The sequence below is a fragment of the Nematostella vectensis genome, chromosome 4 (genome assembly GCF_932526225.1).
Source record: "Nematostella vectensis chromosome 4, jaNemVect1.1, whole genome shotgun sequence".
Classification (NCBI taxonomy): Eukaryota; Metazoa; Cnidaria; class Anthozoa; order Actiniaria; family Edwardsiidae; genus Nematostella; species Nematostella vectensis.
The window spans coordinates 6,578,687-6,594,892 of NC_064037.1; the positions used below are offsets into that span (position 1 = coordinate 6,578,687).

At 44.1% G+C, this 16,206-nt stretch overlaps 2 protein-coding genes across 3 annotated transcripts; one reads left to right on the top strand and one right to left on the bottom strand.

Annotated features, from left to right (window-relative positions):
- The first annotated feature begins 114 nt into the window (after positions 1 to 114).
- LOC5519567 (acetylserotonin O-methyltransferase) lies at positions 115 to 3,184 on the top strand. The gene is made up of 3 exons (XM_001639408.3): positions 115 to 1,384; positions 1,698 to 1,973; positions 2,657 to 3,184. Exons 1-3 carry the CDS (start codon positions 817 to 819, stop codon positions 2,878 to 2,880), a joined length of 1,068 nt encoding a protein of 355 aa, XP_001639458.2. The 5' UTR covers positions 115 to 816; the 3' UTR covers positions 2,881 to 3,184.
- LOC5519561 (probable RNA-binding protein 19) lies at positions 2,527 to 16,114 on the bottom strand. 2 transcript variants are annotated; one of them, XM_032364546.2, is made up of 15 exons: positions 15,430 to 16,114; positions 15,083 to 15,137; positions 13,994 to 14,583; positions 13,340 to 13,607; positions 12,833 to 13,095; positions 12,498 to 12,698; positions 12,146 to 12,352; positions 12,002 to 12,068; positions 11,139 to 11,218; positions 10,910 to 10,965; positions 10,274 to 10,387; positions 8,949 to 9,054; positions 7,283 to 7,406; positions 3,199 to 3,268; positions 2,527 to 2,913 (listed from the first exon to the last, which is right to left on the bottom strand). In XM_032364546.2, the coding sequence occupies exons 1-14, from the start codon at positions 15,973 to 15,975 to the stop codon at positions 3,201 to 3,203; spliced, it is 2,745 nt and encodes a 914-aa protein (XP_032220437.2). In that variant the 5' UTR covers positions 15,976 to 16,114; the 3' UTR covers positions 2,527 to 2,913; positions 3,199 to 3,200. The 2 variants fall into 2 exon arrangements, with proteins under 2 accessions (XP_032220437.2, XP_032220436.2); XM_032364545.2 differs by having other exon boundaries at positions 12,833 to 13,098; positions 15,430 to 16,113.
- Positions 16,115 to 16,206: the final 92 nt, after the last annotated feature.

Here is a 16,206-nt window from a genome sequence, read left to right on the forward strand (position 1 = left end):
GCGAGATAAAAATATTTCGTTTGCTGTATTTTCCTCGCGAATTTCGACGGTATTTGAGTGCTACCGAAAATGGCGCCTCCAACCTTGTTTCTTTCCTTAGTAGGGGGAAATAAGCCATATATTACGTTACGAAAACCCCCCAAAATCGTATATTACACATAAATATGACAACAACAAGGCATGTTCTAAGTTTTAAGGCAATTTTATTGGCAATGTTTCACAAAAAATCGCAACTTCAATCCACTCGTTTTACCTCTAAGAATAACAGCCGATTCCAAGCTACGAACAAGCTTCAAACCCATTGCCTGGGCTACCTGTGGTCTATCACACTGCAATTTTTTAAAGCAATTAATTAAAATATTACGGCGTTATGATCAATATATCTTTTAGATTGTAATTTATACAAAGATTGGACTGCTTTCTGAATTGTCATGTGACGAGTGAAATACATACAAAGGCATGCTTCCCGATTTAAGTCTCTTTCCCCCTAGGGGAAGAATTTTACAAAAAGGAAAAAGTATTTCACGGTATGGACCTCCCAGCTGATATATAACATATATATATCTTTTAATCAGCCTTTGTTAAAGTAAATAGGGTTTGTGTGAATTTTACGTTTTCGTGTCCCCTGAGATGTAAACAGGTTTTTTTTTTGCTCACAGTTCAAAGTACTTGACACTCTTGTCTTAAATCTGCTAGTGCGTCAGCAATTAAACAAAAAAAAAAATATTCACCACGCCTAACAGTCAAAAAGAGAGCACAGCAAATACGCTTCAGTAACGATCTGCATTGATTTGGGTACTCGCATTTGCAAGCACAATGGACGGGACAAGCATACAGGAAACCAAACAACATCCTCAGTTACCTAAAGAGTTCGTTGAACGAGTTTTCCTTGGTTTCGCGTCTACGCAAGCTCTTTTCGCGGCGTGTAAACTCAAGATCTTTGACTCGCTTCACGAGCAACCAAACTCAGCATCTGGCCTCAGAGAAAAATTATCTACTGATACACACTTGATGGGTTTAACGATGCTCTTGGACACTTTAGTATCACTGCAACTGTTGCATAAGGATACCTCAGTGGTCCCAAATCAGTACGAAAATACGCCAGCGGCTGATCGATTCCTTGTGACCACAAGTAAGCATTCATTTACTGGTTTCGTGAAGTTTTTCATGACGCAAGTTCAACCTAGATTAACAACAGACAACCTTGTGCGCGCTATACAAGAGGAAGAAACAGTAATCGGCGAAACCTGGAAGGTCCTTTACCAAACCAAGGAGGATATACTGGTATTCCACGAGGGCTTCGATCATCTGATGAGTATCGAGGCGCCGACACTCCTCTCGGCTTTCGACTTGGGCGGCTTCACACATATTTGTGATCTTGGAGGTAAAATACTATTTCTTATTTTTGCTCTTCTATTATCAAAATAACCATCATCTTTACCACCAATTGCGTCATCATTAATGATGACGCAAATAAATTTTATACCACCCCCCCACTATTGAGGGGGTCGGAGGTATGACCCCCCACCCCTCTGGAATTTTCCAATCCCCTCAATGGGGGGGGGGGGGGGGTATGGGTATTTTCTGGAACTACACAATTAAGCAAATAATTTTGTACACCAACTCGAATTAATTACTAAGTATCACCGTTGTGTAATAGATTTAAAGGCTATCAACCGTATATTTCATTCAACAAGGTGGCACAGGCCGTTTGGCTTACGAAGCATCTCAACTCTACCCAGACAAGAAGCTGACCGTGTTCGAATTGCCTCAAGTGGTTGACGTAGCCGACCAGTTTAAGCCTTGTGCTGACGATTACCCAAACAGAGACCACGTCAGCTTCATCGGCGGGGACCTTTTCACCGATGATCTCCCTAAAGCAGACCTGTTCACCATAGTAAGGATTGTTCACGACTGGGGCGAGGAAAAGTCGGATCTGCTGTTGGGGAAGATTTTCAGGACTCTGCCGTCAGGTAATTGTTATTTGTATGGTGCATCTTTAATTGATACTTTTAAGAAAAATCAAATGAAGTATATGGTATGAATAATTTCTTTTGGAGATATTTATCAAATAGATCTCACTGTTGCGTGCGTCTGTCCTCTATAATAGACGCATTGTAGATGACGTCACAGCGTGTCGTGAACAAAAATTATGCAACGTGACGCAGTCGAGTAAGCAACGTGACGCAGTCGAGTCGCGTGACTGTTGTTCATGACACGCTGTGGTCTTTTGTGTATCTATTAGAGGACTGACGCAAACAGTAAACGTTTTTAACGTTACAATCTAGTTTTTAGGAGCGCGCGCGCATGCTGACGCCAAGCGTGCGTGAGTACTCTTATAACATATGGCCCTCGACCAATCAGAGCGCGCGATTTACGAGTGTCATTGTATAAAGGGCCAAAAAGAGCAAACGACAAAACATTCACTATATACACACCTTCTTGGTGATAACGGCCTCATGGGCTATTGACCTAGCCCATTTGGGCTCGTGGAATGATTGTTATAAAAAGACTAGAAAAATAAGCTGGGAAGAAGAAAACAATCTTTGTTTCATTGGGGAATGTAAAGAAATATTTTACTGATTACTCAAACTCCTTCGCACCTCAAAAGCAAACGATTTTCTCACTGAACTGTTTTGAATATTGTATTAAATAGGTGGCGGAGTGCTCCTAGGAGAGATACTGCTACCAGAGGACAAGACAGGTCACATCACTGGCAACTTAATGAGTATGTTAATGCTCGCGTTTGCTGATAGTGGCTCTCGCGAGAGAACAGCACAAGAATACAAAGAACTCTTCCAGAAACACGGGTTTGTCAACGTACAGGCTAGAACAACCGACGCTGCATTTTGTGATGCGGTCCTTGCCATCAAACCATAGAGGACAATTGTCTTTGTCTCTTCGTCTTAAGGCCTGCAAAGTTGTGTTAGCGTCATTAAACAACAGTGGATAACTTTCTTTGAGCTGTCTAAGCTCCACAACGACTCATCGAAGTTACTGTCTGATCGATCGTTTCTAGTCTAATTCATAAAAAAACATGTTGACTCGTAGAAAATATGAAATTCGAGCCGAAAAAAATTATTGTATTTCCTTAATCAAAGTAAAATGTGTCTCTTAGTAAATATAGAACTCGCATGGAAATAACAAAAATAAAAATAAACAATAGATTTATTCATTTCAAAAACAAATAAATGTTACTTCTACTCGTCGATAGACATGGCGTCCATAAGAGAGTCTTGGATGCTCTTCTTTTTTGTTTTCTTTTGTTCTGAAAACAAAATGTTTGTGATATTAGACAAGTATAGAAAATTATAAAGGGGTAAAGTGCCATGTGTAGGGGTGAAGTGCCATGTGTAGGGGGTGTAGTGCCATGTGTAGGGGGTGAAGTGCCATGTGTAGGGGGTGAAGTGCCATGTGTAGGGGGTGAAGTGCCATGTGTAGGGGGTGTAGTGCCATGTGTAGGGGTGGACTGCCATGTGTAGGGGATGAAGTGTCATGTGTAGGGGGTGAAGTGCCATGTGTAGGGGGTGAAGTGCCATGTGTAGGGGGTGTAGTGCCATGTGTAGGGGTGAAGTGCCATGTGTAGGGGGTAGAGTGCCATGTGTAGGGGGTGTAGTGCCATGTGTAGGGGATGAAGTGCCATGTGTAGGGGGTAGAGTGCCATGTGTAGGGGGTGTAGTGCCATGTGTAGGGGATGAAGTGCCATGTGTAGGGGGTGTAGTGCCATGTGTAGGGGTGAAGTGCCATGTGTAGGGGGTAGAGTGCCATGTGTAGGGGGTGTAGTGCCATGTGTAGGGGATGAAGTGCCATGTGTAGGGGGTAGAGTGCCATGTGTAGGGGGTGTAGTGCCATGTGTAGGGGATGAAGTGCCATGTGTAGGGGGTGTAGTGCCATGTGTAGGGGGTAAAGTGCCATGTGTAGGGGGGGACTGCCATGTGTAGGGGGTGAAGTGTCATGTGTAGGGGGTGGACTGCCATGTGTAGGGGATGAAGTGCCATGTGTAGGGGATGAAGTGCCATGTGTAGGGGATGAAGTGCCATGTGTAGGGGGTGTAGTGCCATGTGTAGGGGGTGAAGTGCCATGTGTAGGGGGGACTGCCATGTGTAGGGGGTAAAGTGCCATGTGTAGGGGTGGACTGCCATGTGTAGGGGATGAAGTGCCATGTGTAGGGGGTGAAGTGCCATGTGTAGGGGGTGTAGTGCCATGTGTAGGGGGTAAAGTGCCATGTGTAGGGGGTGTAGTGCCATGTGTAGGGGGTGAAGTACCATGTGTAGGGGGTGTAGTGCCATGTGTAGGGGGTGTAGTGCCATGTGTAGGGGGTGTAGTGCCATGTGTAGGGGGTGAAGTGCCATGTGTAGGGGGTGTAGTGCCATGTGTAGGGGGTAAAGTGCCATGTGTAGGGGTGGACTGCCATGTGTAGGGGGTGAAGTGTCATGTGTAGGGGGTGAAGTGCCATGTGTAGGGGGTGTAGTGCCATGTGTAGGGGGTGAAGTGCCATGTGTAGGGGGTGTAGTGCCATGTGTAGGGGTGGACTGCCATGTGTAGGGGATGAAGTGTCATGTGTAGGGGGTGAAGTGCCATGTGTAGGGGGTGAAGTGCCATGTGTAGGGGGTGTAGTGCCATGTGTAGGGGATGAAGTGCCATGTGTAGGGGGTAAAGTGCCATGTGTAGGGGGGACTGCCATGTGTAGGGGGTGAAGTGTCATGTGTAGGGGGTGGACTGCCATGTGTAGGGGATGAAGTGCCATGTGTAGGGGATGAAGTGCCATGTGTAGGGGGTAGAGTGCCATGTGTAGGGGGTGTAGTGCCATGTGTAGGGGATGAAGTGCCATGTGTAGGGGGTGTAGTGCCATGTGTAGGGGGTGTAGTGCCATGTGTAGGGGGTAAAGTGACATGTGTAGGGGGTAAAGTGCCATGTGTAGGGGTGGACTGCCATGTGTAGGGGGTGAAGTGCCATGTGTAGGGGATGAAGTGTCATGTGTAGGGGGGGACTGCCATGTGTAGGGGATGAAGTGCCATGTGTAGGGCGTGAAGTGTCATGTGTAGGGGGTAGAGTGCCATGTGTAGGGGGTGTAGTGCCATGTGTAGGGGGTGGACTGCCATGTGTAGGGGGTGAAGTGCCACGTGTAGGGGTGGACTGCCATGTGTAGGGGATGAAGTGTCATGTGTAGGGGGTGTAGTGCCATGTGTAGGGGGTGTAGTGCCATGTGTAGGGGGTTTAGTGCCATGTGTAGGGGGTGAAGTGCCATGTGTAGGGGGTGAAGTGTCATGTGTAGGGGGTGTAGTGACATGTGTAGGGGGTAAAGTGACATGTGTAGGGGGTGAAGTGCCATGTGTAGGGGGTGTAGTGCCATGTGTAGGGGGTAAAGTGACATGTGTAGGGGGTGAAGTGCCATGGGTAGGGGGTGTAGTGCCATGTGTAGGGGGTGAAGTGCCATGTGAAGGGGGTGAAGTGTCATGTGTAGGGGGTGTAGTGCCATGTGTAGGGGATGAAGTGTCATGTGTAGGGGGTGAAGTGCCATGTGTAGGGGGTGAAGTGCCATGTGTAGGGGGTGTAGTGCCATGTGTAGGGGATGAAGTGCCATGTGTAGGGGGTAAAGTGCCATGTGTAGGGGGGACTGCCATGTGTAGGGGGTGAAGTGTCATGTGTAGGGGGTGGACTGCCATGTGTAGGGGATGAAGTGCCATGTGTAGGGGATGAAGTGCCATGTGTAGGGGGTAGAGTGCCATGTGTAGGGGGTGTAGTGCCATGTGTAGGGGATGAAGTGCCATGTGTAGGGGGTAGAGTGCCATGTGTAGGGGGTGTAGTGCCATGTGTAGGGGATGAAGTGCCATGTGTAGGGGGTGTGGTGCCATGTGTAGGGGGTGAAGTGCCATGTGTAGGGGGTGTAGTGCCATGTGTAGGGGGTAAAGTGACATGTGTAGGGGGTAGAGTGCCATGTGTAGGGGTGGACTGCCATGTGTAGGGGGTGAAGTGCCATGTGTAGGGGATGAAGTGTCATGTGTAGGGGGGGACTGCCATGTGTAGGGGATGAAGTGCCATGTGTAGGGCGTGAAGTGTCATGTGTAGGGGGTAGAGTGCCATGTGTAGGGGGTGTAGTGCCATGTGTAGGGGGTGGACTGCCATGTGTAGGGGGTGAAGTGCCACGTGTAGGGGTGGACTGCCATGTGTAGGGGATGAAGTGTCATGTGTAGGGGGTGTAGTGCCATGTGTAGGGGGTGTAGTGCCATGTGTAGGGGGTTTAGTGCCATGTGTAGGGGGTGAAGTGCCATGTGTAGGGGGTGAAGTGTCATGTGTAGGGGGTGTAGTGACATGTGTAGGGGGTAAAGTGACATGTGTAGGGGGTGAAGTGCCATGTGTAGGGGGTGTAGTGCCATGTGTAGGGGGTAAAGTGACATGTGTAGGGGGTGAAGTGCCATGGGTAGGGGGTGTAGTGCCATGTGTAGGGGGTGAAGTGCCATGTGTAGGGGGTGAAGTGTCATGTGTAGGGGGTGTAGTGCCATGTGTAGGGGGTAAAGTGACATGTGTAGGGGGTGAAGTGCCATGTGTAGGGGGTGTAGTGCCATGAGTAGGGGGTAAAGTGCCACGTGTAGGGGGTGAAGTGCCATGTGTAGGGGGTAGAGTGCCATGTGTAGGGGGTGAAGTGCCATGTGTAGGGGATGAAGTGCCATGTGTAGGGGGTGAAGTGCCATGTGTAGGGGGGGGCTGCCATGTGTAGGGGGTGAAGTGCCATGTGTAGGGGGTAAAGTGCCATGTGTAGGGGGTAAAGTGCCATGTGTAGGGGGTGAAGTGCCATGTGTAGGGGGTGAAGTGCCATGTGTAGTGGGTAAAGTGCCATGTGTAGGGGGTAAAGTGCCATGTGTAGGGGGTGAAGTGCAATGTGTAGGGGGTGAAGTGCCATGTGTAGGGGTGGACTGCCATGTGTAGGAGATGAAGTGCCATGTGTAGGGGGTAGAGTGCCATGTGTAGGGGGTAGAGTGCAATGTGTAGGGGTTGAAGTGCAATGTGTAGGGGATGAAGTGACATGTGTAGGGGGTGAAGTACCATGTGTAGGGGATGAAGTGCCATGTGTAGGGGATGAAGTGCCATGTGTAGGGGGTGGACTGCCATGTGTAGGGGATGAAGTGCCATGTGTAGGGGGGGACTGCCATGTGTAGGGGATGAAGTGTCTTGTGTAAGGGTAGTAAGTGCCATGTGAAGGGGATATAGCGCCAAGTGTAGGGGGTAAAGAGCCATGTGTAGGGGGTGATGTACCATGTGTAGGGGGTTCACACCAGCTCACCTCCATGAAAGTGATCAGCGGTACGTTTTCTGAGTGTGTCAACATCATCTTCATCTTCTGCCCATTCCAACACCAGACGGCGACCATACAAATGGGTACTGGTGCATAGTGCTTCAAAGGCACGCTATGGCACAAGAAACAGGTTAGCAACCTACTAGTCGCACCCTACCCCCATTCATCAGTCACACCCTGCCCCATCCATCAGTCACACCCTGCCACCATCCATCAGTCACACCCTACCCCATCCATCAGTAACACCCTACCCCATCCATCAGTCACACCCTACCCCCATCCATCAGTCACACCCTGCCCCCATCCATCAGTCCCACCATATCCACATCCATTAGTCACACCCTGCACCCATCCATCATTCACACCCTACCCCCATCCATCAGTTACATCCTGCCCCATCCATCAGTCACACCCTACCCCATCCATCAGTCACACCCTACCCCATCCATCAGTCACACCCTGCCCCATCCATCAGTCACACCCTGCCCCATCCATCAGTCACACCCTACCCCACCCATCAGTCACACCCTGCCCCATCCATCAGTCATACCCTGCCCCCATCCATCAGTCCCACCATATCCACATCCATTAGTCACACCCTGCACCCATCCATCATTCACACCCTACCCCCATCCATCAGTTACATCCTGCCCCATCCATCAGTCACACCCTACCCCATCCATCAGTCACACCCTACCCCATCCATCAGTCACACCCTGCCCCATCCATCAGTCACACCCTACCCCCATCCATCAGTCACACCCTACCCCATCCATCAGTCACACCCTGCCCCATCCATCAGTCACACCCTACTCCTATCTATCAGTCACACCCTGCCCCCATCCATCAGTCACACCCTGCCCCATCCATAAGTCACACCCTACCCCAATCCATCAGTCACACCCTACCCCATCCATCAGTCACACCCTACCCCATCCATCAGTCACACCCTACCCCCATCCATCAATCACACCCTGCCCCCATCCATCAGTCCCACCATATCCACATCCATTAGTCACACCCTGCACTCATCCATCATTCACACCCTACCCCCATCCATCAGTTACACCATATCCCCATCCATCAGTCACATCCTGCCCCATCCATCAGTCACACCCTACCCCATCCATCAGTCACACCCTGCCCCATCCATCAGTCACACCCTACCCCATCCATCAGTCACACCCTGCCCCACCCATCAGTCACACCCTGCCCCATCCATCAGTCACACCCTGCCCCCATCCATCAGTCACACCCTGCCCCCATCCATCAGTCACACCCTACTCCCATCTATCAGTCACACCCTACTCCCATCCATCAGTCACACCCTAATCCCATCCAACAGTGATACCATATCCCCACCCATCAGTCACACCATGCCCCTATCCACCAGTCACACCCTGCCCCTATCCATCAATCACACCCTACCCCCATTTATAAGTCACACCCTAGCCCCTTACAGGTTCCTGTGGTGAGCCAAAAGGGGCTGGGGATAGGACAGAGTTCCCACTGACATCACATCATCAACCACAAGAAACCAAAAAAGATCGACAGTGACTGCATTAGCCCGCAGTCATTACATTTGTGTAATAAGAACAAAAACACTTTCTACTCTGTGTCACTTTTATGCACAACATTCTGCTTTGGATGGTACCTTAGCATCCTGTTTGGTGAGGAAATCCACAAATGCAAAACCTCTATGGGGACCTGTGCCTGTCATCTTCTTGGGCAGACGCAATGTTTTGATTTCTCCAAAAGTGCTAGGAAATACAAAACAATATTATATGGCTATGATAGTACGCGCGCTGTGATTGGCTTATTGGTATCGTGACATTCCCATATTGCCCGTCTCTAAAGGCAATACGGAATTCAGTATTGCCCTACGAAAAATATTTTCACAATCTTCTGTTTTTTTATTTTTTTTTCCACCTTCAAACTGCAAAATGAGCTACAGCGAACATTCAAGTAGCGAATTCTAACACCTAGAAGAGGCAGAAATGGTTTGTTGACGGGCCGTCTTTTTCTGTATCTAAAGCGGGACATTTTGTGAGCTTTTTTGTGTTGTTTTGTTCGGTTGCACGAATTTCGCTACAACAAAATCGACCAAAAAACCAAAGCAACAACAACAAGAACAAAATGGGAATGGACAAGCACTCTGAGTCGGAGTTTTATTATCCTGAAGAGATTGAAGAGGAAAATTTTGACAAAAAGAAAAACAATAAGATGGGGGGTCAGCGAGCGCCACCGATAGCCAAGAAATACATCGGATAATCAAAGGCAAATGAATAAATAATTTTTTTTAAAGATAAAAGTACTACCTGTTATTTGTAAATGCAATATTTCCATCAAATCATAAAGCAGTACAAAGCGATTGGCTTTTTCATTGTAAGTAAGCTTACTTCCGAAGTTTGTTCTCTACATACTGTGGAGTTTTCGAACTAAACAGTCCATTCATGCCGTGAAGACTGACATCTGAGCTTTTTTGTTATTGTTTGGATCAACTTCACCTATGATAAAACCTGTAGCTTCCAAAAAGTGCAAATAGAAAGAAAATAGCCCGAAAAGTTGTCCAATTACTTGTTGTTGAATCTTTTTACTCATTTATATACATTTTTGATTTGGCAGCGCGCGAGTGTTTCTTGTTTTCCTGCCTTTTTGAGATCGATCGATAAACTAATCGATATGATATTCGCGCGAAAGCGAAATTTGACATGTTTTCTTGTCATTTTTATTTTAAAAAGCCATATAATAAACAACTTACTAACCTCGAACGTTCGGTCATACCGGGAAATATCAAACCTCGGCTTTGGCGCATCGGTTAGTAAGTAGTTATTATAAGAGTGTAGATTTTATTTCATTTATTTGTCATCGGCCAACACACAGAAGAAAACAATATAAGTTACAGGACGTCTGGCATACAGCAGTCCCCTTGGATTAGATCATCTTAGTAGGGCTTATAGCCATATAAGGAGATATTACCTGAAAAGCTCTCTTATCTCTTTAGTTGTTGCCTCAAATGGGACATTACGGACCAGTATCTTGGAGCTCTTTTGCTTCTGTTTGGCAGATTTCTTTCTTTTGGACTCTTCTTTTCTGAAAATGTAACACGTTTATATACAATAAATCAATTCCTATTTCTCCTCTCATGGTAAGAAAATTACAATATAATTTTTAAATTAAAGGAGAACCAAGACAAAAAAAAAATACAACCGATATCGTTGTTGCGTCTTGCTTGGGAATTTAAAATGTTTGTTTAAGTACTGTGTGTAGTTGTTTTTTCCCAAACAAGACAAGGATTTTTCATTCTGGTCAGACAACAACATTGAAAATAAAAGTTATTTTTTTCTATTTTTATCATCATTATTGTAATCCTTGCACTGTGTGTGCAGCAAATAAACATTGTTGTAACATTGTTGCTTGAAAAAGTAGTCCCCGCAATGTAAAGTTTGCAGCAATAATACTGTTTGTTTGAATATTCAATTTCTCATGCTGAGGTGCTTACTCAGGGATAAGAATTTTTTTAAATGTACAGTAGAAATCATCCCAGAACCGTAGAAATGCCACAAAACTTTGCATGATTGTAACACTGGCATATTTATCAACTTATCTGTGTACCCTGATTTCCGATGAGATTGCTTCAATTCTAGGGCATGACCATCCAGTTGAGAGTGCTAAATAGAAAAATAATAATAATAATAATAATAATAATAATAATAATAATAATAATAATAATAATAATAATAATAATAACACTTCCGCACCTTGAACCTTATGAATGAGGTAACAAACTACAGTATGTCAAGAAGCGATGTCATTTCTATTAAATTGCAAAGATGGTGAATACCTGCAGGGATTTCAAAGCTTCTTGTGCTGATGCTTTATTGCAAAACTCAACGAAGCCATATCCCATAGATAAGAGGCTACCTGTGATGAAACAAAAAATACCATTATGTAATATATCAGCAATGTGCAAAAAGATCAATACCAGGGGCAGATCTAGATTTTCCCTAAAAGGGGGATTTGGCTCATTTACAAAGGGGGGGGGGGTAATTTTTTGTTACAAATGGCTTTCTGGCAGCCCAAGGGGGGGTTAAACCCCCTAAACCCCCTAAACCCTCCCCCTACATCTACTGCATACCCGCCCCCGTTCTCACAGAGGAAGTCTGCTTAGATCCCCCCTACCCCTACCACATGGAATTTCCACCTCCTGACCCAATAGATCTGCACAAAAGGACTGTTATCCCATTGCTCCTTCTTATGGATCTTTATTCTGGAATCCCAGACACACAACACACACATTAAACTACAAATACTGCAGACACCAACACACAAATGGCACCTTGTTATTACAGATAGAAAAAAAAAACCTGACGAATTAGAAACACAAAGAAAGATCCTGGTCTTGCTATTGCAGACCGTTACTGACACTGCTATTCTAGACTTTCTCAAAGTCCACTGGCCAGCTTTTTAGAAATTGGCTTCTGCTGTACAACAGACTTTTCTAGTTCGCTTCCCGCCAATTTTTACCGACCTAAATTTAGGTCGGTAAAGAGGGCGACTTGGACCAAGTCTACTGCTTCTCCTGCTTTAATGGACTCTTGCTATTGTAGACAGGTACTGTACTGTATTACTGTACACTGTCTGCACGCCCAGGGCAAGGGTTCAGGAGCTTCCTTTCAGACTCAAGGACTGAATGCCCCAGTGTACCTGGCTTCTTAGGGTCCTTCTTCTTTGCGATGGTTGCACTCTTCACAGGACCTACAGCAGCAAATTTCTAGAAAAAGCAAACCAACAAATTGAGATTAATTGAAATTATGTTAATATACTGCATAATGGTATTTTAATGCTTACTTGTTTTAATGCTTCCTCTGTTGATTCAAAGCTCAGGTTTTTCACAAACAGGGTTACACCCTCTGTGTCCTCCTCATCACTTCCAGCATTTTGTTCTTCAGATTGATCAGCATCCTTGTCTGTTTTCTCTAAAGAATCTTTCTTTAGTTGTCCCTCAACGAACACATCAAGTGGTGCCCACTCAAGATATAAAGGTGAGTTCTTGAACTATAAAAGACAAATGAATTTCAGAGAAACTATACTACACTACTTTAGAAGTTCTAACTATGCCCCTATTTATGACCCGACGTTTTTGTTGATAGTTCTTTTCTAGTTAAAAGTGAAGTACAGACACAGAATTATTCAGTCTTACCTTTGAGTAAGCAAGTTTCTGGAAAGCTTTCCTTGCCAAACTTGGCTCAGGAATTTCAATAAGAGCTGTGATTCCAGAAGGTGGTAGAATAACTCTTCCTAGTTGGCCGAATGCTGAGAACAGTGTCCTTAGCTCTTCTGCATTTGTACCATATGGAAGGTTCTTGGCCACGATAACAGTTTTGCTCCTACTTGCAGCAGCCTTTGGTAAACAAAAGACAAGAAGAAAATATTGTGATGGATGCCGTACAAAAAGGAAAGAACATAGTTGTATTGAAGTACATTTTTACTTTTTTTAGACAGTGACATGTAATTGCAGAATAAGCACTATCTAACCTGGCCAAAAACATCTAGTTTTACTCCTTGTTCAGTCAGGAATTTCCTGGTCTCAGCAACAAGCTGAGTCTCCCCCAGAGCCATGCGGACCGCAAGGCTATGTGATGACTCAGCATCCAGAATGTCTCTCTTTGAGGTGTTGTACTTGTCAGCCATGACATCAGCAACTGCATTCAACCCTAGAAATAAGGTGTTCCAGTTGTGGTCGCTACCGCTCTGTTTTTTCTTCTTCTCTTCATTCTTCTTCTTGTAGGATATGCTCTCTGCTAATAGAAAAGATAATAATGAGAGATACAGCCAGGAAAACTAATCAAACATTTTATCATAGTTTTACTGTAAGTAATTATTTTACAGGTTTCTGGATAGCAAACTACAGTACATGGAGCAATAGCAAACTACAGTACAAATAAGTCATCAGGGGCCACATATACTGTAAGATCCAGACAATTTTGTTTGTAGTGACAGAATAAATGAGACATTTCTCAATAAAATCATATACAGTTATACCTTCATTATCATTGCTTTCCTCCTTCTTAGCTTTAGCTGGAAGTATATGAAGTAACCGCCCCTGAAAGACTGTTCCATCTAGTTCATTGAATGCCTTGACAGCATGCTCCGGCATAAGAAATGTGACAAATCCAATGCCAATGGTCTTATTTGTATGCTTGTCTAATGGAAGGTTGACTTCTGACAATGGCCCAAACTTCTCAAACAAATGCTGGATGTCCTCCTCAGAGCAGCTGTAAGCAAGGTTACGAAGGAACAGTCGTCCAGACTTAAAAACAAAGAAGACATAAAAATTATGAGTATTTTTCTATTTATTGATGCCTGAAGTTTATTTTATTAAGTGCAAATAAGGCAATAAAAAATGTTACCTCCATTGATATCAAGTTACTTTAAGCTTTTGTATTTCCTTCATGTCTGGTATATAAAAACAATTAACTCTACACAAGTTATGTCGGGGCATTTGCCAGCTTCATGTGCCTGACAGCTTTTAATAGAAACTTTGAATAATTTGGACGTCTTGTATGTAAACCTTACAGTTACCCCTCTCACCACTCCTAAGATTTGTATGGTTGCTTCTAGCACACAGCCTTATAGGAGCATGCTTCACCTTACACTACCTTAGTTTTTTCTAGCAACAGATAATCATTTTCATACCTCTCCAATTGGCTCCTCTTCTTCGTCATCTCCTTTTTCCTGGAGTTTCCGCATCCATGATTTCTCACCATCGCCTTGTTTATTGTTATCAAAGTCTCTGTTGGTATCCTTGAACAGCTCAATATATCTACCCTGCAGATAGTCCTTGTTTCTTTTTAATGCTTTTTCAAGATCTGATTTACTACTAAAATCCACAAATGCACAGCCTGATGGTTGGCCTTTCTTGTTCATGACAAACCTGATAGCCACTGGTTTCAGTGGAGAGAAAAACTCTAAAATGTGCTTTTCTTTTGCTTTGAATGGGAGTCCCCTCATCTTGCAAGTCCAAGGGGTTGTTGGCTTGGGTTTATCTGGTTGAGGAGTTTCCTGTGGCTCATCAACATCAGAAGAACCATCAGGGTTTTTACTAGCATCAATTGTTTCCTCCCGATCATCATCAGAATCAAATTCCTTATTAACATCTGTATCAGACTCTGTTTTGCTTGATGTCACTTTTGTCCGCAAGTAATCCATATCAGATATAGAGGAGTCTTTGGCAACAGTATTACTGTTGTCATCAGTATTTTGTTCCATATCTTCAGTCAGCTTATCTAAATACAATAATAGCAAAAGTAATACACATGACAATAAACAGACAGACAAGAAAATACTGTAAAGAATAAAGGTATTTTTTTATTAAGGAAATATAGGAAGATGCCTCACAAATTTTGTTCATGTTAGAGAATATTTTTAGTGACCAATGAAACTCTAGCTTTCCAAATCCTTGACATTTAACATTTATACAGTATGTAGCTCAAACTCCCCTTCTACTGTATCATATCCATCATATTTTGGAGTCCAAAGTCTCACATAAATATTTATCAAAACTTTGATTGGCAGTCTATATATATTAGCCAATAAGAAGGCTCATCTACTAGCCTCTTTTGGAGCCCAGTAACAGTAATAAACGGATTGAAAATATTGTTAGGGGAAGGAGGATATGCCTAAGTTATTCTTTTTTTCCTATGTGTATAAAAATTAATGGTATGTGATGAAACCCTTATCCCTCTGTGAACAAAATCCTGTACTGTATTTATAAGCAAATCCTACCTGCCATTGGTACATCATCATCGCTCTCATCAGAATCTTCAAATTTTACTGCCATCTGATAAAAATAAAATTGATTGACATTTCTGACCAAACATAGCTGGGGATGTTTTCATTGGATCTGTTCATTCCAAAACCGTTACGAAGGTAGAATAATAACCCCTCTCTTGGCAAAAAGCTAAGATCCCCCTGGACATGCTTTTTATACCCCTGGCATTGGCAAGAATTAGTGTAATGGTACTAAAGTATTTCTAAAATGTGTAATGCTAAAAGACTCTTTAAAATCTTTATTTCTTTTTAGGTTCCTGTTCAGATTATTTTTTAATCATGGATCTTATACTAAACAGTACCTTCTTTGGGGAGACCTCGGTCTCCTTTTCATTTGAGTTTCTCTGTTTCGATATTAAAGTATCGTTGCTCCACAATGACTTTTTACTGCGTGATTCATGAGCACTCACGAACTCCTGAAACTCAGGATCCTCATCCAATTCTTCCAATCCCTTGACTTTTTCTTTGGACTTTTTCTTTTTCATGACTTTATCATCCTTAGCCCCGACTTTGTCTTCGTTCTTTTCAAGCAGTTTTTTAACCTTCTTCTGATAAGCAGAGCTATGTTCGGAATATTTACTCCATGGTCTCGGGGCATCCTTATCACCCAGATTCCTAGCAAGGTCTACTTGGATCTTAGAGGTGTCGATAAATGAGTTATTGAAGTACTTAAGCGCATTCTCGGCTTGTTTCTCGGTCTTATACCCAACGAACCCGAAACGTCGAAACTTTCCATCTTTGGTTCTACACAATTTGATGTCAGTAATCTCTCCCTTTGCGCCAAATATAGAGCGAAAGTAGTCCTCCTTGATATTTTGAGGAAGGTTCTTTACAATTAGACGAGACATGATTTAAGTGTTCTTTAAGTTTGCGCGTACAATTTTGATTTTAGTTAGGGATAGCGACATCTTTTGCTAACCACGTGGAAGCCATCTTGTTTTGCTGTGTCACGTGCGAACGTTTGACGTGCCACAGGGTACCCGAAATATCGTATTTATAACATATTCGAAGGACAAAACGGAGAAAAAAAAACCACAAACAAACAAAACCTAGAAATATGCAAATACAGTCAGAATAAT

Coding starts and splice junctions, on each gene's coding strand:
- LOC5519567 (XM_001639408.3), top strand. CDS start 817: ATGGACGGGACAAGCATACAGGAAACCAAACAACATCCTCAGTTACCT. Junction 1,385..1,697: donor ACATATTTGTGATCTTGGAG/GTAAAATACTAT, acceptor TCATTCAACAAG/GTGGCACAGGCCGTTTGGCT. Junction 1,974..2,656: donor TTTCAGGACTCTGCCGTCAG/GTAATTGTTATT, acceptor TGTATTAAATAG/GTGGCGGAGTGCTCCTAGGA.
- LOC5519561 (XM_032364545.2), bottom strand. CDS start 15,975: ATGTCTCGTCTAATTGTAAAGAACCTTCCTCAAAATATCAAGGAGGAC. Junction 12,353..12,497: donor AGAAACTTGCTTACTCAAAG/GTAAGACTGAAT, acceptor TGTCTTTTATAG/TTCAAGAACTCACCTTTATA. Junction 11,219..12,001: donor GAAGGACCCTAAGAAGCCAG/GTACACTGGGGC, acceptor GTTTCATCACAG/GTAGCCTCTTATCTATGGGA.